The sequence below is a fragment of the Copidosoma floridanum genome, unplaced genomic scaffold (assembly GCF_036245765.1).
Source record: "Copidosoma floridanum isolate Cflo_tuat_1 unplaced genomic scaffold, Cflo_Japanese_pri ptg000026l, whole genome shotgun sequence".
Classification (NCBI taxonomy): domain Eukaryota; kingdom Metazoa; phylum Arthropoda; class Insecta; order Hymenoptera; family Encyrtidae; genus Copidosoma; species Copidosoma floridanum.
The window spans coordinates 9,819,160-9,842,888 of record NW_028321903.1 but is presented as its reverse complement, the minus strand read 5'-3'; the positions used below and the strand labels follow the sequence as shown (position 1 = coordinate 9,842,888).

The 23,729-nt window shown below is 33.6% G+C and overlaps 1 protein-coding gene across 6 annotated transcripts in view; it reads right to left on the bottom strand.

Moving 5' to 3' along the window:
- Window positions 1-23,729, bottom strand: part of Rim2 (replication in mitochondria 2) — a 430,077-nt gene that overhangs the window by 193,713 nt on the left and 212,635 nt on the right. For 5 of the 6 annotated variants that reach the window (XM_089595618.1, XM_089595619.1, XM_089595614.1 and 2 more), the window contains one exon: window positions 19,141-19,433. In XM_089595618.1, coding sequence (XP_089451744.1) covers window positions 19,141-19,433 — 293 coding nt within the window. The remainder of the gene's footprint in view (window positions 1-19,140; window positions 19,434-23,729) is intronic. The other variant, XM_089595617.1, reaches the window with a different exon arrangement.

Here is a 23,729-nt window from a genome sequence, read left to right as displayed (position 1 = left end):
TAACTTGTGTTTTCGAAAGTCAGTGTTAAATCCTTACCCAACCTTACAAATTTAATAAAACTTCTTGATACTTTTGAAAAAGTTGTAAAATTTTAATTTTTATTCAAATGATTAAATTTGAAAAATATTTTTTGTTGATAAATGTAACTGTTATTGTATTGTGATAAAGTCGTGAAGTATAGTAAGACAGTAAATTATTATTTTTATTGTTGTTAATATTATTTTTAAGTTTTAAGTATCAAGATTTTATCAATTTTTAAAAAAATTGTGCAGGGTAAGCATTCTTACGCAGTAGATTCTTTACAATGTTCAAGTTGAATGCATGAAATTCTCGATGAGATGAGAGAATGACTCTATCTACTCACTTACAAACCATATTTATCTTCAAGGATGTTGGATGATTAGATTTGAAGCTCAAGAAACGACTGGAGCCTGACGGCTGAGACAACCAGTTTGTAATGATTTTGTCATTTTCTATTGTTAATGTTATGTCTAAGAAAGTAACATTATTATTTTCAGAGAGTTTATGTGTAAAATTTGAAAACTGATTATAATTATTGAAAACTTGAACGACTGTATCCATTTGATTAGATTTTAAACACATTATAGTATCATCTAAATATCTGAAGTAAGAAAGAGGTTAAATATTGAATTTACACTTCAAGCGTCCAAGCAGTTGACCTCAAGGTCTTTCATGACCATATCAGCAAACAAAGGGGACACAGGGGAACCCATGGGTGTGTCAAATGTTTACTGGTAAAACTTATGATCAAATGAAAAAAATGTTTTGTTAAAGAGGAATTTTACGCAATCCCTTATGTCATCAAGAGGCATGTTGTATCGCTGTCGCAATCTTACAGTACGTTTGTCTAAACTAAAGGATGAACTAGACATAAAAATCAAAATTATTTGACAACTCTATTGATAAATACTAGGGAAAAGTCAGACTAGATGGTAAGCGCTAAGATTTTAAAGGAAAACCGTGTATTAAAATAAATGCATGTAAATTTGATGTTGCCGTGGACCGACAAAAGGTTGGACTGTTAAGAAGCACTGAACAATCACTCAACAATGCCTAAACAGCTCTTGAAAGATAAAACTGATTAAGAAAACAATGTTAAGTTTACAGGGAAAGGAGATATTTTGCATTCAATGTCACAAAGGAGTAAAATACATCTTGAAGATAAGAACATTAAAATCGTAATTGATGCTAACGATTTGAATGAAGATGAACATATCAGAAACATTAATGGGAACGAGAGCTTAGCAACACGCAGTCACATATAAAACTGTGCAGAACCAAAAAACCCTTCAGAACTAATCGATGACATACCAATACATGTACCAGGAAACTGTCTATTTGACTTTCATATTTTACAATTAACATCGCGTGAGCTTCGTGACTTACTACAAAATTCAAAGTGAAAAAATTTGTGTGTCGATTCATAAGAAGTAAATAAAAGTCTGCAATCTGACACAGAATATTAAAAGTATGACTGCGTAATTCTATTTACACAAGAATTTAGGAAAAGCATGCACACACCTGCAAAGCATCATAAATAAGAATTGTGAAATTTTTCTAGACTTTTAAAGTAAACAATAAGGACGGATGTATACATTTATATCTGCTAAATAAGCATTCTAAACGACTTATGATCGTTAATTAGCAGAGCAAGTATAAAGATTGGAATAACATACCGATGAAAAAAAGTTTATCGGCAGAGAAAGGACAAAAACGGAACCATACGGCTGCATACGGGAAGGAGAAAGTATAGAAGAATTGGAGACGGCGCATAATGAGGAGGAGAGGAGGCAAGAAGAAATAAGTGATCATAGTAATGAAAGCCAGTGTAGCGAGAGAAACAGCATACAGGAGAAAATACATGTAGAGCCCGGCTTCCCTGCATCCAACACTCCTTTACCGCTAAGACCTCCACCACCCATGAATACTTAGGATGCATCAGTATAATAATTAGAAAATGATAAAAAATATTACAACTATTTAAACAAAGCCTTAATTTTCTTAAAAAATTCAAAGTATGAAGATTGAGACTTTCCTGTAAGCTACCACTATGGTTTCCAAGGGATAACACCGATTCCATCCCCTTCAAAAAATGAGCAAAGTGGTGGATCATCCATTTAGATATGTAGACAATTTATTTTTCTGCACAATAACGGAGAACATTCCTGATACTTAAATTATTATTATGCTTTGCGAGCATGGATGCATAAATTCACGAATCTTGAAAAAAAAAAAAAAGGAAGTTGGAAAAGCATTGTTGTTAAAAATTATAGGTACGTATGTGATGCGCATGTATGTTAAAATACACTTTAAAGATATAGCTTTTCAATGAGACATAAAAAAGTGTCTTTAATCTTTAAAAGCTCTTGCGATGGTTAATGAATTAAAATCAACAGGAGTCACAAAGGATTTTGCTATGCTTAATTCTAGTAGTCATGTCTCTCGGAACAATGTAAAAAGATTCTTAGAAACTCAAAAATAGCAACATTTACACTAAAAAACTGGCATTATCACCAATTGATTAGAAGTATAAGGTAATAAAAAAATGCTACGAATCGGCAGTGGAAGAGCATAGAGGCATCAACAAAAAATAAAATAGAATTGCTAAGGACTTTGATTGGAAAAATATGCGGCAAGAAGTAAAACAACTGATGTTATTAGAGCCTTTAGCGCTCGCTCTTTGCACTGAGGATAAAATAATAAACTTAGTAAGCCAATCTTAAACTGAAATTATCTAAGATGAGTAATCTTACACCACGAAGTTAACGTGATAATGATTGTCATTTGTAGGAAAAAATAAGAGAGTCAAATGGACAGTTTCCTGGTACATGTATTGGAAGGTCATCGATTAGTTTTAAAGGTTTTTTTGGTTCTGCACAGTTCTTTCTGTGACTGCATGTTGCTAAGCTCTTGTTCCCATTAATGTTTCTTATATGTTCGTCTTTATTTAAACCGTTATTTTGATTTTAATGTTTTAATTTTCAAGATATATTTTACTTCTTTGTGGCATTAAATGCAAAGTATCTCCTTTCCTTGTAAAGTTAACATTGCTATCTTAATCAGTTTTATCTTTTAAGAGCTGTTTAGGCATTATTGGGTGATTGTTCAGTGCTTCCCAACAGTCCGACCTTTTGTCAGTCCACGGCAACACCATATTTCCATGCATTTATTTTAATACACGGTTTTCGTTTAAAATCTTGGCACTTAACATCTAGTCTGACTTAGTATTACCTAGTATTTATCTATAGAGTTGTCGAATAATGTCGATTTTCATATCTAGATCATCTTTTCTCGCTCAGTGGTTTTAAATATGTTCGTAAGGAACAAAGTACTGTACATGTTCACTATCGGTGTACTCTTCTTCACTTTGGGACTCTCTATCTGATATTTCCTCCCGTAGCTCATCAGTTAAATTCGAAAATTCTCTTACTCAGTATGTTTTATTGTTGCTTCATTCCTGTTCGAGTTTCGTCTCGCCCATCTGGCTCTCTGCCGTTTGCTCCATGTACTTCAATTTTATCTTCTTTGCTTGGTATTTTTCCGGCTGTCACTGTTTCTTTTATACTCTACCTCTCCTTCAGTTTTTTGACATTGTTTCGCTTGCTTAACTCGCTTTGGCTGATAAAAATTTCTAATGCTGTGTTTTTTCCTTCACTTTCAGTGTCTCACAGTGCGCGTGATTAATTAATTAGAGTTGATTGATTTTTCAATACTATTAGAAAATTCCCTAAATTTTCTATTCTGGGTATTTAGATAATGTTTCCAAATTTTGCGTCGTATTTCTTGTGATATAACTTGAGTTTCGAACGGTATGCTTATAACTTAAATTTCTTTCTTTATATGTTTTACTTTGTACATATATGCTAATCTATTGTCTTTTATACCTAGTGACAAAAGTTCACTATTGTTATTGCTCAGTCGCGTCTGGAGCTTTGTTTGTTATTAAAATGAGACATTGAGTTCAGGGGTGTGTTCCAGTTACGCTCTCCGACAACTTAATTATGTCTTCCGATATCTTGCGTCATGTTTAAGTTGTCGGTAAGTTGTCGGAGAGCGCTACTGGAACACACGGCATATCTTTTTAACTCTGCCATTAACATTGAAAAGCCTAGATTTGGTTTTTTTAATGTATGAAAGTGTGTGAATGGCTTCTAGTCTGTAATTACTGTAAATATACGTCCTGTTAAATAACTTTTTTTGTCATTTAAGTTTGTTTTCAGATTTAAAACAAAAACTAAAAACTGTGGACTACAGTCTTACGCTCCTACACAGGCTGCGAGATCGCAGATAGTCCAACTATTTGTTTGTTTAAGAAAAATTAAAAGGAAGGAAGAAGTAGAGTGTTGAATATTATATCCAGATTAAATCACCTTTCTTTTCGCTAATTATTAATTCAGATGACCTGTACTTCCTCTTTCCGTCGATTTATAATTATTTATTTTAATATTTATTTATTTATTATTTGTAATTTTATAATAATTCAAATTCCTTTTTCAATTAGTTTTATGTCACTTTATTTTATGTTACTAGTATACATGTAAAAGAAAACAGAAAAGAAAAAAAAAAACGGAACGTCTAGTTAATCTTATAAAATTAGTTATTACGTCTGCACTTGATGAGCGGCAGCGGGCTACTAACTAAAACGCCGCGCAAAGAAATGCACTTTGCACGAAGTTTTGGTTAAAACTTCTTCGTCTTACTTGCTATGGGGCCGGTACTTGCTAACTTAATGTGTTTAAGCTTCATGGCTCGCTTCGGTTGTCACTTGACACTTCTAAGAGCCACAAAGTACACAGTCAGCTTTGTTAGGCGACGACTCTCGTTGAGTATGACTCTGTAAAGAGTCTTAAAATTTTATTATTGGGAACGAAATATAACAGAATAAAATAGAATAAAAATAAAAATTTATTAATTTACGCAAGTCGTCACCTAGCACATCCAAACAGGTAGAGTCGAAATGGCTCTTTCGCAAACACTATTAATAATAATTATTTGTCACATTTGAATGACGGAGCTCACTGCCTTTTAAACATCTCGTTTCGAACTAGAACAGATAGACTTTTCCTATCTCACTTTGGCTTGAAATTGCACTCATTGCGAATCTAATGCATCAGTTGTTACGATAAAAGATTCGTCTATATTAGGAGCCGTGAGTACTGACTTACTGCACAGAGCCACTTTTAATTTTCTAAGCGCTTGCTCTTGCGACTCTTCTCAAAAGAACTCAACTGCTTTTCTAATTAATTTTGAAAGTGGCTGTGCAATTTTAGCGTAATCTTTTATGAAGTATCGATAGTAACTTACGAGTCCAAGAAATTACTTCATTTTTCTTGTATTGGTTGGTTATGGTTATTTTTTACGGCTTTAATTTCTCTGGGTTCGTTTTAATTTGGATGTTGCTTACGATGCGTCACTTCCTTTTTAAAAAATTGGCACTTTTTTGGTTTTATTGAGAGTTTTGTGTCAGCTCGTCGTTTTGATAGTCTTCTAAATCTTATTCCATGCTGTTCCAAGTTTTTTTGCAAACACCATTATATCGTTTACATATACTTATATTTTGCACCCCTGCAAGCCGGCTAGCGTTAATGTTATAATGTGCATAAATATATTTGCGGAATGAATGCAGCCCATAGTATAGCTTCACATTCTGCTAATTCCACTACTGGAATGGGTACTTCTATCTGTTCATTTGTAACATTTATTACTTTTGTATGTACTTTTTTATTATTGTTTTAAACAATAAAGTTTCTAAACAAGATTTCTTTTTTCATTTTTTTGCCTTTTGTGAGCTTTTTTGTACAGTTTCACGCTAGATTGACCTCTGATCCGTATTTTTTCTAACCACGTCGGCTCCTTCTCTCTTATTTTGTCCTGTGCCTTTTATTTCTACCCCAGGAGCCCGCTCGGTGATAGGGGGAAATGATGAGATTTTTGAGAATTTGAATGCTTTGTATTAGAACCATCTATCCTGTTTCCAAAAATATTATTGATATTATTGTTCGGGGTCCTTTATCCTAATGACTGTTATTCCTATTATAATTTTGGTAATTGTATTAGCCATTATTGTACCTACTATCATCGTAATCATAGTTGCAGTTGTACAGTTGCTGCAATTTTGATTGCCCCTAATATTCCAAAAACAATCGTGTCTATAGCTGCTTCCTGTACAACCATTATTATAGTTTGGCTAAATGGTATGGGAAGAGGTTGTATTATGATCATTAGTTTAATTAAAAAACGAAAAACATCACTAAATTGTTGTTAGAGAGCAAGAAATACGATGATACAGAAGAAAATATTCAAGAAACTGAGTATTGTTTGTTTACGGCGAGTCAATAAGTTAACTTAAAAAATTTACAAAAGTTGAAAGAATGGTTTTTCTGCAATAAAGAAAAAAAAGTTGACGCCCAACACAAAAAAATTTAATGGAAAAGTTGCGAATCTTGAAAAAATCCAGCAATTAAAGTCTGGTAATTTTCATTTTGATAGCCTAATTAACTTTTAAAAAAAGCGACAGTCGTCATTTTGTAATTTTTTCATGACTTTTGCTTTTGTTGTTAAAAATTTAACTCTTGGTGAAATAACAAAAAACTGATTCCTACATTTTCAGTTTTTTTTTTTTTTTTTTTTTTTTTTTTTTTTTTTTTTTTTTTTTTTTTTTTTTTAAGCAAAGAACGATAACAACTTTTCGAAAAATCGCAATTTAAAAAAAAAAGAACACTTTTCAAAAACACTATTTTCTTGGTCAAGGAATTATGTTAGACAGGTTTTTTGGGGCCTAATTTCTATATCTAGACTTGCTTTACCTTGGAATTATTCTATTAAGTGAAATATTAGGAATATTGGGGCAATAGTAATTCGAAACGTTTACAGTTTTCATAAAGAAATTTAAAAAATCTAGCTATGTTAACTTCGAATACTATAAGCATGAACCATAAGAACAGTTTCATCTGTAATTGAGCAAAAAAAAATTTAACATGTACTTACAAGTAGCTTAACTGCTTACAACACTTAATTAATCATAAAAAATATCGTTTCTCTAACCACTAACCGTCAAAGCACATGTTTTTTTCTGGTACATTGATGACACAATGTGCCGTTGAGTCACCCTTTTTTCATACTGATGTACTCCACATCCCAAAGATTCATATTTTAGATCGATTGAGGTGAACACGTCGTTCTCTTACCCCTCAAACTTTAATTTGGTGCCAGAGCAGTATAGAAGCACCCACGTAAGAACAACCCGCAAAACACAATGTATTCCAGTATGCAGACAAACATAGGATGCAAAAACACTCTGTTTTAACAGGATCATACCCAGCGTTTCACTTAAGATAATGATCTAAATTTCAGAGCTCTACAAATTTAACTTTTACGTGGGAAATTTAAAAAAGCAAAAGCCTAGCTTTGCTGGTGACGGTCACAATAACAGAATTTTTTTTTTAATTCGTCAAAATATCTAGGCTATGAAGTACGGTTGGCTGAATACTTATATTTAAAATACGGAAACGAAGCAAAAAAGCGTGTTAAAAACTAGTGGATCGTGGGTGCTTGGGTACCTAAGTACGAAGTGAGACTTTTATGGAAATCAATGTAAGATAATGTGTTAACATAAATGTACTTTTAAGGAAGCCATATTGTGCAGGAAAGTGGTGCAGTTATCGTTGAAATGAGTGTATGTACGTTACTTGAGCGTGGTTTTAATAACTATTCTAGTATTTAATAAATAAACAATTAGAAATAATAGATTACTTGGATAAAAGAAGTTTATTGTTTTTTAAAGTAATTATGAGATAATGTTTGACTTTCTTACTTTTTTTTGCAAATTCAGAATTGTTCCCTTTTTGTTTTTATCCATAAAAACAAATACATGTATATATACATATATATATATATATATATATATATATATATGTTTGTTTTTGGAAGTATGACGATCTTTAGATACACTAAATAGCCCAGAAAGAATTTCTACTCAACAATAGGCTTTTCTGTCACGTATTATTGTAATTTTTTTGTTAACGCATTGCGCCTAGGCAGCCGATATCTTCACTTAAGTGTGATGTGTTAGGGGAGCTTTTCTGCACACTGGCTGCTGGCCCTTGATTTGCCGTTGAAACGGACTGCTGGGAGGGTGGGGACACTCGCACGCTCACCTGAAGCATAATTGACTCTTTTGCACAAGTGTTCGAGGGCCCCCTCTACGTGTAATTCTTTTTTTAATGCCTTCGTCGTTCATGGGCCCGGTGAGAGCCACGAGCTCGCTTTCTAGCTTTTCGACCTTTGCAGCAGTAAGGCGCCTCCACGTAGCGGTCCTTTCTTCGCTGCTTAAGTCTGGTTTAGCAACAATTTTCACTGTTGCTATTTTGTTGTTCCTTGACACTGAAAACGTGTCCTCAAAAGCAGCTCAGCAGAAAAGTTCCCTTGTCAGTGGAGCTTCGTAAAAGTGTCAATCCACTTTAAAATATAGTCCAAAGCTTCAAGGCACTCTTTTCTTCAAGTCGCGATTGATTCCATGTACGAACGAAGTGATCAATCGTCGTATCGTACTGAACTTTTCGTTTGTTTAATATTTTTAGTTCTTGCATTTATTTCAAACCAGAATAATAACCATGTTTCTTCTTGCGAATTTTTCTTAGATTATTATTTTTCTGTATATTTCTTCTTTTGTAAAATAAAAGCTTATTTCATACAAAAAGTGATATGAGTTTGGTTTCTTTTAGAGTTAATCTTGAGCAAGAAATTACTTTCGGAGTTTAAGACAAAATTGTTTATTTCACGAAACTCGTTATTTAATAAGTCTATATTTAATGGCGTAAAATTTACCCCCCTAGACTTTTTATTCGTATATTTAAGACTTTCACGAGTCAAAAAAAAGACTCAGTGAATAAAACTCTCTCTCTCTCTCTCTCTCTCTCTCTCTCTATCGTCCTTCAGTTAGCTACTTTTAATCTGCACTGATGTATATATATACTATGCTTCCCAGTTTCAACTTGGCCAGCAGCCATGCACAGCATGTGTGTGTGTGTGTGTGTGTTTGTGCGCGCACGTGTACAAATAAATAATTAGTTGCTTGTAGACAAATATGACATAGTATATCTATATATTTTGACTGGTAGCATCGTAAGCTCAGCGCTCCTTAGTAGAGAGAAAGACAGAGGGAGAAAACGGTATAAGTTTGTCTATACAGGCATGACGAAAAAAGCATTACGCTTTGAAAATGTTTAATGACCAAGCAGAAAGCCTAAATCTCGAATAAAATGTTTTTACATTAAAAACATCCTGTAGTATCGTATTTTTCAAGAAGGATGAATAACATGCTAGTGACTGTATCTTTGAGACGTTCAACACACATAAGTTTTTTGATAGATATTATTTAAACAGTAAAAGTATATTCTAAATAGCATAAAAAATACTCACAAAAAATTGCAAACTTTTAACTATGCATTTTTGAAGTGAAACTTTTTATGGCACGTTGTGAATTTTTTCGAGCGACACGAAATTTCTGAGCCCCCCACCACTCCAGCCACTCTCTCTCTCTCTCTCCGCGTCCCCCTTGCCTCCACATGCTATACTAGCAGTGCATCCCTACCACTCCAGCCGCTCTCTCTCTGTCGCGTCTCCTTTGCCTCCACATGCTATACTAACAGGCATCCCTACTACTCCAACTCCAGCCCCTCTCTCTCTCTCTGCTTCGTCCCCCTTGCCACCAGAGCAGTGCATATACGCGTAGAGTGGGACGGCCTTTCTCTCTGCCTCGCTCTCCTTGCTACTACATGCTCAAGTTTTTACGTATATGTGAGTGTGTGTGTGTGTGTGTGTGTGTGTGTGTACGTGCGTGTGTGTGTGATGAGGTATTCTTTGTTATTAAATAACCTTAAATTCGTATTTTAGTTGTGCTTTTCTGACATATGAGTTATAAATTGCGAAAAAATTATAGAATACCTTCAAAATTAAAAGAGATGTCCACAAATTAACTTAAAATGTTTTTACAACAATATAACCTCATAAAATAAGAAAAATCGTCATATCTCGACGGAGAAGCAAAATAGGCCAAAAATACCGATTTTTTACAAGCATCCTAAAGGGGAAATAAAATATCGAGACGCACAAATAGAGGTGTTATTTGTTGTGATTACATAACCTCAAATTCGTATTTTCGCTCTGTCTTTATTAAATTGGAGTTACAAATTGCGAATAAATTACAGTGTACCTTGAAAATTAGTAGAAATGTCCACAAATTAACTTAAAATGTTTTTACAACAATATAACCTCATAAAATAAGAAAAATCGTCGTATATTGACGGAGAAGCAAAATAGGCCAAAAATACCGATTTTTTACAAGTATCCTAAAGGAGAAATAAATTATCGAGACGCACAAATAAAGCTGTTATTTGTTGTGATTACATAACCTCAAATTCGTCTTTTCGCTCTATCTTTATGAAATTAGAGTTATAAATTGCGAATAAATTACAGTATACCTTGAAAATTAATAGAGATGTCCACAAATTAATTTAAAGTGTTTTTATAATAACATAACCTCATACAATAAAAAAAATCGTCATATCTTCACGAAGAAGCAAAATAGGCCAAAAATACCGATTTCTTACGGGTATACTAAAGGGGAAATAAAATATTGAGACGCACAAATTGAGGTGTCATTTTTTATGATCACATAACTTCAAATTCGTATTTGCGGTCTATCTTTATGAAATTAGAAATATAAATTACGAAAAAATTGCAGTATACTTTAAAAATTAATGCAGATGTGCGCGAAGAAGTTTAAAGTGTTCTCATGACAAAATAACCTCAAAAAATTCGAAAAAACATCATATCTTTGAGGAGAAGCAACATCAGTCGAAAATACCAATTTTTATGGGTTTACTAAAGGGGAAAAAAACAATCGAAGCGCACATTTCGGTTTGATGAAAACATGATTTTCAGCCATTTCAAATACGAATTTTTTTTTACTTGTTTAATGTTATTGAAAGAAATTTACTTATTCAACTCGTAGCAAAAACACATATGATCGTTCTCATATAATTTTCTGTATAAAATGAGTTCAATATTTGATACTTGAAGTTTCACTTCTATCGTTGGTCCCACGACCCATTTTTTTAAAAATACGTTTTACTTTAAAAATCACAATTTAACGTGTATTTTCATGAAAGAATAACCTCAAAAAATTAGAAAAAACACCATACTTCTAAGGAGAAGCAATATTATTTGAAAATACCAATTTTCATGGGTTTACTAAAGGGGAAAAAACAATCGAAGCGTACAATTCGGTTTGATGAAAACATGATTTTCAGCCATTTCAAATACGAAATTTTTTTTACTTGTTTAATGTTATTGAAAGAAATTTACTTATTCAACTCGTAGCAAAAACACATATGATTGCTTCTCATATAATTTTCTGTATAAAATGAGTTTAATATTTGATACTCGAAGTTTCACTTCTATCATGGGTCCCACTCTTTTTTAATATTTTGGGTCAGCTTATGAATCGATTACTTTTACATTCAGATTTCGAAATTTCCTTATTCATCGCATCCGTTATTACTCATTACATGCATAATTTAGTTGAATACTTGCCACACTCGTTACAGTATAGCAAAATCTTTAGCCGTTATGTGCCTTACTATCTTTTGGTGTGCCTGTTCTTTCTGTTTTATCGTAATGTCATGTGAAGTAGTTTAGTTGCTTGTCTTCTGTTCTGAAGAGATATAGTTGTGCCTAGATTTGTGCCAGTATTACTGACGCAGGCTAAGTTTGCTCTCTATTTTTAAGGCAGCTACTCTAGCTTCTGCTAATGTTTTCAGATTGAAAGAAGTTACTCTGTAGTTGTATGGAGCCTCTCACCCGGGGATGATGTTTGGTCTGGTATTGTAAAATAGTTTGTGTGGACACTTTTTTTTTTATCTCGTGTAAGTTTTTTTGTCGATTTGAAGATGTCTATATATTTACTTAATTCCTGAACTGATGGTAAGTTTTATTTCCGTGTTCAGTAAGTATGTTAAATTTGGTATTGGATGGATGTCCTTTAGCAGAATTCGGCAATGTTGTATCTGAAACTTTCTGTAGTTTTACGTTGCGTTTATTTGTGTATTAATAATGTGGTATTTGTTCTTGTCGAACACTCAGAGTCAATTTCTTGAACGTTTTTTTTTTATCTTTAATAATTTTAGCCTCCTGAGGGCTTTTTCCGACTCAGCCAGAGACTCTGCGTCGTGTTCAAGTATAATTTATCAGATATTTAATAATAAATATTTTGTATTTCATAACAATTTTTCTTTATTTACAAGATAAGGTTGATGATGATAATAATTATGGTTCTTTGTCGTATGTTTTACGTAGAAAAAAAGTAAATCGACTAGCGTAGCGTACCGCACAACATTGCGTGACTTCAAGCACGCATTTACATTAACTTACACATTGGAAATACTTGCCTATAGAAGAGTAAAAATATTAATTATAAGACTCAATAAATTTGTCATTTTATGTTATTTATTATTAATTTCATGTTAAACTAAGGAAATGTACACAGTATTACTTCATACAAGAACTTATTGAATAAAATATAACTCTACGATATGCCATTCAACTCGTTTTAAAAACTGTTCATCAATTGACACAGATACTTTTTTAAGAATTAATGGTATAAAACTTAATAGAGTAATACTTTCCATGGGTACAGACAATCCTTATGGGCAAATATTGTGACAAACAATGAATATAACGTTACTATACTATGTTTTGGTTATTTAAAGTATAGTTAAGCGCAACGATTGTTATTTTGTCAATTTATTGGTAAGCTAAAAATCGATACGTTAATAAGTAAGCCCATGGAAATTGTATTGTTAACGTAAAGCATTCAGATATTAAATCAATGCCTAAGTGTGGCAACTCTTTTTAAAAAATGAAGCACAATAATTTTTTTCAAAATTTGATTTAATAATTAGGAAAATGTTATCAGAGATTCAAAATCTCAAATGGACCGTATAATTTCCCACTAAATAAAAAAGAAGGATGATGAAAACAAAACTTTAAATTCTTCAAAAGAATTTTCTGGTAAATAGAGATAAAAGTAATTAACGAAGAAAGAAGAAGCGACTGCAAATTTAGTTAAAAAAAGATAAATATTTAGTTTTCTGTAGAGCTGATGATCGAATCAAAAGAATAAAAACTACATCTTCTTTAGAAAGTAATCCTGCAATAAAGAGAAAAAAGCACAATTTATCAAAACACACCAATAAAACTTTCTAATAAAGGCTATAGCCGATTAAGATGATCGAATCTGCTCCAGCCTAAATCTTTATTTTAAATGTACTTCTCAAAATAACATACTAAAAAAGTATTTCAGTCAAAATTTTAGACCCCCAGGTAAAATAGAGTCCTAGTACAACAAAAAACGTTTTTTTTATGAAAAAAAGCACTCCCGTTTGACTGCTCTATCAAAGAAATCTGAAAAAATTTATGGACGTTTTTATTTTTACTAAAGAATTCCCTTAATTATTAACATTTTTCGATCTAATTTGGACGAACAACAAATATTTAAATTTTTTAATCGTGTTTTGAGTTATCTTAGATTTGTTTGGCTTGGTGAGAAGTAACCATTTTTTATGTACTTTTTTGTTTATATCATGATCTTACTATTATAAAAACCGTTTTCTAAACGGAATATGGTCAAAAATTAAAAAAAAAAAACAACGATTTTTTGCATGTCTTTTCTTATTTTTGTAACCTAACCTTGAAATTTACAGTTCGATACATTTTCATACACATCAAAATACTCTATGATCAATAAAGATACCTAGATTAAGATAAAGCCTTATACGTACGTCCTGTTTTTAGACTAAAGTATGGTTAAAATTTTCTAAGAACGCTTTTTTTCATATTTTTTCTCTATTTTGCAACATCACCTTCAAGTTTTATAAATTATTACACTTCAAAATATCTTGAAATACAACAGAATTGTTGCAGATACTGTTTTTTTTACTAGATCATCATTAAAACTCATAAAAATAATTTTTTTCTACACACTTTCCACATATATGTCACGTGACCTCAAAAATAAAAAATTTAATAGTTCTTATGCTTTGCTGGTCTTCGCAATATACTCTTAAGCGCCTGAAAATACTTTGAAATTATTTAAAATACTATTATTTATAAGTAAAACATTTTTTGGATCAAGTATTACTTTACTGTTGCTACAGAGGGCGGGCAGTAGATACTGGGAAACTTCAATATTTCATAAGTAAATATCCGTATAGAAATAAATCAATAAAATTTATATGTTTATGGTTATGTTTTTGTTTATTTAAAAAAATAATGAAATAATTAACGGTGATAATGTCTGAACCCACGGCCTGCCTTTTAATTGAGCTCCGATTACCCTCCAGCCATTGACACCATGGCCCGCGCGTGACGTTAAGTACGTGGGAGATTTTTGAAAATTTCATTCAATTACTGGTTTTTTTGTATACAAATACATATAGTTAGACACATACATGAATGATATTATAATAATAATCGCAATTAGATAGATGTAGTACAGTACATACTTCTATTTATCATATACGGAGCACATAATATATATTTGACGTACATATTCAAGATATTCTGTTTCTATGTATTCAAACCCATTTACACATAGACTTGTAAGGTTTTTACAAAGTCACTTTTTGCACAAACACAATTCGAAAATTTCGTTGCGTGAAGGTCGCTGATTCTCTTTATGAGTTCAATCCAGACGTTACAATTTCATATCCAGACGCCTACCAACTAAAACCTCCTCCTCGCGAGGACCAACCGAGACAGTTATGCGCCGAGAAATAGAAAAGAAGACAAAGAGGCAGAGGAACAGAAAAATAGGGAGGTGGCGAAAGACAGTGACTAATCTGTAGAGCAAGGGAGAATCTGATCAGTACTTGCGCATAGTTTCGAAGCATGGAATATGAGGCATCAATACAACCTCAGGTTGACGAGATGTGATAAAAATAAATAGAGTGAGAGAAAGAGAGGAGAATACTTCTGCCTGGCTGCCGACCCCTTGTAGAGCCGACAACGGATCAACGGGCGAGCTGGTCCGGAAATTGGCCCCTCTCAAAGAACTTCTTACGAACTCACCAACCTAACAATGAGCTGCCAGCTTCCCTGCTTTCTAACCGGAAATTGGCTAATAGAGCCGCTGCCAGGGGGGCTATCGAAGCCTGAGCGAGAGAACCAACGAAAGAACAAACAAATGATGCCTTCAACCCGACCAATGAGCAGCCAGGATCTAGCATTGGTTCTAACCTCGCCACAGCACTTATTAAAGCTCATTGGTTCTGATAAGCCTTCGTTCGTTCGTTTGTTCTCTCGCTCGGACTTCGATAGCCTACTAACGAAATCTCACCAATCGAGCCAGATAAGGCGCACCGACAAACCCCCGGAGGTATTTTTCCCCAGGTCCAAGACATTACCGGGAGAAACCATCACTGGATCCAGAAGGAGTCTGCAGGGATGGCCATGAGCTATTATAGTAATTAGGACATATGGAAAAGACCAAAAAGATACCCCCGAAAAGTGGACAAAGCGGGGTCTTAAGCCCAAGCCCTCTAAATGGAAGGCAAGCGCTCCAAAACTCTTACCACGAATTTTAGAATAAAGAGTATTACAAGGGAATAATTGATTTGAAATCATACATATATTTATGCAAAAAAACTTTTTAAAGTAAACAATGAGCTTGTTCTAATTTTCAATGGAACTTATTTACGTCATCAAAAGAGTAAAAATAATGACTTTTAACGAAAGTCATATTCTAGTCAGTAAAATTTCCCTTTAGTTAATTTTTACCCCAGTAATGTTTGATATATATTAAAAAATTACTAGACTAGCAAAAGTGCCTTCTTACGTGTTTGCTGCATCAGACATTAATCCTATTATAAATGAAGATAATGATAAAGATCAACGGGGCTATAAATATTTAAAAGATCCACAAAGCATTTAATTTTAACATATCTATCATTCATGATCATTTCATTGTTTTTAGAACAAAGAAAAAATAATGACAAACATATTATTTTTATTTATTCATTTCTACTATGGATATTTACTTATAGAATATTTAAAAATAACAACCACCACACTGCGCGGACGTATGGCTGGCTTCCCCTGTCGTCTCCTGGTGTTGCGCCGGATTCGCTGCCTCTCCGAACGCTGCTTTTTCCATGGTGTCGTCGCGGTGGACGCGGCGTGAAGCTCTCTGGAGGCTTCCTTCGGTGTGCCGGAGTAAAGTAACCTTAACAGGGTCTCGGTATCGAGGTCTTGAGTGGCTGCTGTTTCCGCCAGCGTGATGCGTGAGGTTCCCAGGAAGGACGGAGAGGCTGGGACAAATGAGAAGAAGTCGTGTTGGTAAATGACCGTGGTCGTTTATTTCTTAAGTCCCTAGTCGAATTGCTCCCGAGTTTAGCTGGTCGCGGAGTGAGGGTCCGATCGTTAGCCAGTGGGTCCAGCTGGCCGATGGTAACCGTGCGTCGCAGCGGTTAGGAACCGACTGCCGCATTGCGCAGAAGCGCCCCCTTATATAGCCATGGCTACGGCTTCGGCGGAGAAAATGCGTCCGTACGATGGAGGGGGTAACCGAGCGCAAGTGCATTGGTCCTTTCAGGGCTTCTCAACTTTAACCATGCTTCGGTCTGTGAACAGTACCTTAGCATGAGAAATAGTATCTCTCCTGACTACAGAGTATTTTGAAGTTTATTAGAACGCATCAAACTACCAAAATTTGAGGTTATATTATAAAAAGAGGAAAAAAAAAATACAAAAACCGGTTGTTTTTTTTTTAATTTTTGACCATGTTTCAATTCGAAAACGGTTTTTATGATAGCAAGATCATGATATACGCAAAAAAGTAAATAAAGACTAGTTATTCTAAACCTAGCCTAATAAATACAATGAAAAATTCAGTAGAAAATAGCTATATGTACATTGTTTTTCTTAATCCTAATCAGATGGTAGCCGCAATTGAAAAAAATTTTCATTTGTCGGATGCAATGTTTCCAACAAGAATTGATTGTTCATATAAGATGTCATATTAAATAAACGAATAGTAATTACCTTTTTTCAGGAAAGTATGGTGTTAATTTTCATTTTGTTCTGCATTACATAACCAACAATTAGTACATGTATTAATTTATATATCATTGCAAACATGAAAGTACTTAGAATGCGCGAATCACATGTAACACAAGTAGTATTTATGAGTATATGTATTTCGTGCACGCACGTGCTGGAACATGTAACAGTAATAAAATTTTTACTATTTTGATATTGGGTTCTTAAAGACCCATTAAAATAAGGTTTAATATAATTTTTTTAGTTTTAATTGTAACGAGTTTAATAACGTATGAGTTGGAAGTTTCACTTCTGCTAGGGATTTCGAGACCCACACCTTATTTTTTTTACTGTATTTTTTTTAACTCCTGACTGATTAACATATTAACAGTTTCATAAAAAAATCTTGCAAATAATTTATTTTCCGTTATTAAACACATTTTTTTGCAAATAAACATTGAGTTTACGCAGATACATTAGAAGATTTAATTAAAAAGGGTTAAGTAGTAGTGACACTTAATTTTTTTAGAGCTTTTCATTTTATTTGCAAAGTAGCGTATAATCACTGAAAATATCTCAAGACTAAGCAATTTGTATAAATATTCGCACAACTTTTTTTTAAAAACGTATGTTTTACTTTTTGTTTAAGTAATGAATAAGTAACAAACAAAATTTACACTCACAATGCTTAAAACGAGAACTATCTAAGAAACTTGTCAATTTTTCTTACGTATTAGTTGACATAAATACCTTGGAATGTAACATAATAGGAAATTATACACAAAAACTAGTTTAAAGGTTTCATATACAAACGATAGTAATTATTTTTTACTGTATGCACAATACATATAAATAATATTGTGTAGTTATAGCTATTATGTGTTTTAGAAAGTTTCATAATCATTCTTCGTACTGTACTAATAGCAAGTACAGATATTTTAATTTTCAGTAGTCATGCTTACATTTTTTTTTTTTTTTACTAAATAACGGTCATAAAATTTTAAATTCAAATGCAACAAAAAAATGTATTGCTATACCTGTATAAACTTATTGCTTGACGTTATAATGAAAATTGTAATTATCAATATATGTCTGTTTTATTTTTTTCATTGGGTTCAAAAATTTTAATATTGTTATCTCTACAAGGCGAGTGTACAAGTAGAAAAGATTTTCTTACCATGGGCACAAAATGCAACTGCCGCTTTGCGCCCTTGGGTCACACATTGAGCCCTTATTATCACTTTGGGCCCTTTATAGGCAGAAAAGTGATAATGGGCCCTCCAGGCCCTCAGAAATTTTCTGCCCTAGGGCCTAAAGGGATTTACTGGGCACAAAATGTGCCCACTGGTGGAAAACTAAACTTTACGCCCTCAGTAAGAAAAAAAGTATACGCAACTCAGGCACTAATCTACAGCAAGCGCGCTCTTCGGGCGCTGATGTTTGTACTTTGTGCCTTAGAGACGTAACGTACCATTTCTTAAGTTTTCTAATGCTGTATCTAAAAAGTTCCGAGTTAACTAAACTGTTTGAGATTAAATATTGTCAATTTCAGTCTTACAACGTAATTTTTTCAAATAAGAATTTTATACAACTTCAACCAAAAGACACATTTCCGACCTCAGGCGTTTTTGAGGGTCAGGTGTGCCCTCGGTAGGAAAAATAAGATTCGCTACTGAAGTGCCATCGCTCCGCGGCTACCTAACGTCCCTGGGATTCTTCTTCCCAGGTCCCTCGGGCCGCAAAATAGGCCCAGAGACGACGGCACTTATCTGACGAAAAATTTTAATTTTGGAACTTCATGCAATTTTTGACGACATTGTTACATAGTAATGTTTTTTAAAAATTTATGTTGTAAGCTCCTTCATTTTTCTCGAACAGTAATTTTGAAGAAATTTTTTTAGTATGTGTATTTCCTATCCTAATTCACGATTATTTTATTGAAGACGAATTAAGACAAAAAATATTCATAAAGAAGAAAAATTAAATTAATGTGTATATGTAGCATAGATACAACATCTTACCTGCACAAGATGCAGAGCACATATGTACAACAGGACTGTCTGGAGGTAAGCATGTGTTGAAAAAATGTTTAGACTGTGAGTAAGTGCAAAAATATATGGCCCTTGATGGAGCTACACCGATAATATTAGGTACTAGGCCCTTGAATAAAGCTTTTGGTCCTTCATTCTCAACAATTTGCCTTATACACTGCAGAATTCCAGGAGTTGCAGGAACATTATACGGTCGACTTCCTGGAGGTGGTGCAACTGCACATTGTGTCAAGTTTTCAGAAAAAACCAAAGAATATCTGTAACTTTAATAGACTTTAACATTAATGATATAACTACTGCCATACATTTGTTTATTTTTACTATTAGTATTTCTTTTCATAAATATTAATAATGATAGCATAGTTGCAACATCGAAGTTTATTGTTTTAAATTTATTTTAATATATTAATACTATACTAACATGAGGTGACAATGTATATGTGTTCAGTTTAATAAAACATGTTGGTACGAAGTTGATCTTGCAACATAGTTGATCTGTAATTAGATTATGTATTGTTACATCACTTCTGCAACCTAAACTCAACTTCACACAAACAGAAACCTATTCACTTTTCATAAATAATATAATGGTGTACTGACTGATTTTAATTTTATCATCACCCTCCGATGTATTTATAAATTAAAAATGCTCAAAGATCCTTTGGGAGTGAGGTGTAGGAAATGAATAAATACAAGGCGTGTTAATATTTTTTTTTGTGTTGGTTTATTGTTGCAACGTTTCACTGACCATTTGTGTCAGCCTTATCGACTACAAATTTTAAACACAATAAGAGATTTGATGATACACATACACCCAACGATCAATTTTATGAGTTACAAATTATTACTAGAGGTACGCGACAATTCGTAGGTAATCTGGCTTACTCATCACAGGTCGAACGATAGACTGATAACGAACTACATATAACGATAGCACTTATATAGAAGGAGCAACAAAGGCAGACAGTCGAGGAATTTGAACTCCATCGGGGCATTTTAACTTTAGTAGTAAAGGACGATACGCTCGATTAATAAAAAGTACATTTTTCTTCTTCTTGATGTTATTCTTGTCCAGTGGTAAGTCAAACATTTCAGAAATAATTCTTTTTGGAACGAAGTTCTTTATCCCCGATTCCCCTATCACGATAGAATATATACTTCCCATGTATTCTTTGTGTATAAAGAGCGTTGGGAACAGGAACCCATCAGCCAGAAAGTGTAAGAAAAAAAGCGTGCAGTCCCATTTTCGCTGGCTAAAAGAAAAAAAAATTAAATTAAATTTAAAAAAAAGCAAATTGAAGAGACTTGAATTACAAATTAATTGCAAAAATAATTTTTGCAAACCGATGTTAATTAAATAAATAAATAAATGTGAGCACTTTTTTAGTCGACATGTATACACAGAACTTTCACATAACTAGTAGAAAACTGGTGGCGAATTTGAATATGGAATTAAAAAAATCAATAGAGAAAGCAAGCATTGAATACGCGTGTACGAACATACCAAGCGACTCCCAAAAAGGTGTTTAAGGACACTTAATGTGTATATGTGTGTTGGCACCCTTTCTTTATTACATAATTGTTACGTTGGCGCAACGTATTACTCGAGTCTAAGCTTTTGCTTAATAACTCGGAACTTGCACTACGCGCGTTGGTGGGACGCGGGGCAAAAAGGTAGTTATATTTCTTGTCTGAGTATTCGAAAGGGGGCGAGGACAGCCGTTTTAATTAAATTGACGCGGTTGTCGAGCAATAGTGTGATGCACTCGTTCGCGGCGCGCTTCGGATCTATCGAGAATACCTGGTGCAATGCGTCGAATAGTATCCCGTTCGCGATCTAGAGGTTACCAGTACCGTAACGAGCAAAGGTAGTTACACTCAAGAGGTTACGCAAGGGGGTGAAATGGTTTAAGTTCGCGACCGGTCTAGGATCCACCAGTACCATCCAAAGTAAATGTGATTGCCCTAGACTTTACGTAGGGACTAATTCCTTTATTTAATCTCGTAGCATGGTATTTTACCGATACCGACTTTCGAACCCAAAAAAAAACACGTTCGTGTTGAAACTGAGAGGAAAAAAAAGACTTGTCACTTTAGTATTTAAACTTGACTTATTTTCATTTTTGGTATGAAACGTACACGTGCCGAACCAGCGCGAAATGTCCGAGATCGAAGATTTGAAACCGCATTCGTAGAGGACCGTGAGATAGCAGAGCGGACTCTAACTATCTAGTCAACCGTTCGAGGGTGAAATTAAACTGTAACTCTCCTCACTGTGCCTCCAGGCTCTTTTTATAAGGAGTAGCGGACCTGGACCACGCGCTGGCTGGAAAACAACGCAGGAAAGCTTGTCACCGAAAATTTTGGGGGAGAAGACAATAGCCGAAGATCTAATTGGCTGAAGTTGCGCTAGTTTAGCCACTCAAAATTGGCAAGATTTTACAGATTTTCCATGTTATTTAGTATTAACATTAGGATGGCATATTGCTGATATTTACTTAGACTAAGCATTATTCGTTTATTCAATTAAATTAATTGCAACAAGAGCAGTGAAAATCGCCCAATATTTCATGTAGGTGTTGACTGAATAATCGTTCACTGCGTTGATATGTTAATAATAGGGTTAGTAATAGTAATTTTTACACATTAATAACTATAATAGTTGCTAGAGTTGCCGGATACATTAATCGAACCAGTTGATAGTCGGAAAGAGTAATTTTTAACAGCGGTCCAACCATTAATCTGTGAAGCAGCTGTAGTTGTGATCCAAACACTTATCGGGTGTTTGTCGCGATCCATTGATTGTTAACTTTACTAAGCTTGTCGGTTATTGTTAGCTATCAATGTATTTCAAAATGTTAGTAGCATGATCAATTCTCATTTTTCCTTTTGCTTACTCGTCGGGGAGGATGTCAGCACGTGGTGCCCTGAAGATTTGAAAATTCCGTTACTTATATTTGCTCAGTCGTACAAACTCTCTCTCGACATATCTGAGTTAGGAAAAGAGGAAGGAGCTATTGTTGACTGTTGGCTCAACTTTTCTGCTTTCCTTTACATATTGAAAAGTAGCAACATTTGTCTAGATTACAAAAATTAGGTTTTTGCGAATGCTATAAAAATTCTATGGTGTAAGAGGGTAGCTCGGCAACTCATGTATCAAAAACGAGCGAAAAACTAATAATGTCGCTTTATTAGGTTTACATTAGTTAACGTTATTACTTATATTATGATTGTTTATCAACTATACATTAACTTTATCTTAGTCTACTTGTCTTAGTTCTTATCTAGCGGCGCAACTGTTCCTAGCTAACCTTTTGCATCTGTTAGTTCTTTAAAGTTATTTTATTATTTTATACTTTGAGAAGTATTTTATTTGATTTCTTTTTCTTGAAAACTTCTTTCTTACCCAGGGACTCCGAGTCCCACACGCTGATTTTTTTGTAATTAGATTCTTTGCCATGAATTCTGATGTTGTCTCAATCGAATTCACGGTTGAAAGTATTTGTGTGTGCGTATGTTACTTTTTATTGACAAAGACCACATTGAAAAAATATTGAGGTAGTGGTTCAGTTAGGTATATCGTGTGGCATACTGCACTATAGAGTATGTGTAGGTTATGCAGTCTTTACTGTACAGCTGTCATTATCCCTCTCACGCAACTAAACGATCAACGTTGTAAAGCTGAAATACAAAAACGGTAAGGCTAGGCTTTTTGAGACTTGGTACTTAGTTTATTTATAATATCAGTTATAACATATCTTCTTTTCAAAAGGATTGACCATTTCATTTAGGAGTTATGAATGATTTCGTTTAGAATCCTACCCCAAACCAGAAAAATTAATTTATATTATTCTTATCTACAGTTTACACATGAAATGAAGATCGACACTAAACTTAACTTTTCAGATTCGACCATAATTAGAAAATTGATCATTTTATTTTCGACTGGTTTGAAAAATCTACTCCTTCTGGACGTATGTTGAATTATTTCTCTGGTCATCCAGTTAGTTACAAAAGAAACTTTGCTTTTAATTTAGTTGACAGAGCGATCTAACTTTCTAATACATGTTTTTACAGCGTGAATGTTGCTAGAGTAAAAATTTTTTTGATAAATAGGAACTACCCTTCGAGCTTTATTAAGAAAACTGTAAAAGTAAGATTGAAAAGACATGAACATTTTAATCACAATAAAACTACTATAAATAATCATCCCTTTTGCAAGATTAGTATATCATATAAAGATAATAATTTTGAAAAAATATCAACCACGTTAAAACCTTACAACATTTACACTTACCCTCTTACCAACAACAAACTAAATTATAGTATCCGTTTAGGAAAAGATAAAGCGGATAAACTAAAAGAGACAGATGTTGTACACAAATTTTATTGTAAAAACTGTCTGGCCTCATATGTAGGTGAGACAACTCGAGTGGCAGAGGTCGGCATTAACGAAGACATAAAGAACAAAAATTCTGATTCGGTTGTTAGCACACATAAAAATACTTTCAACCATGAATTCAACTGGGAAAACATCAAAATCCTTGACAAATAACCCA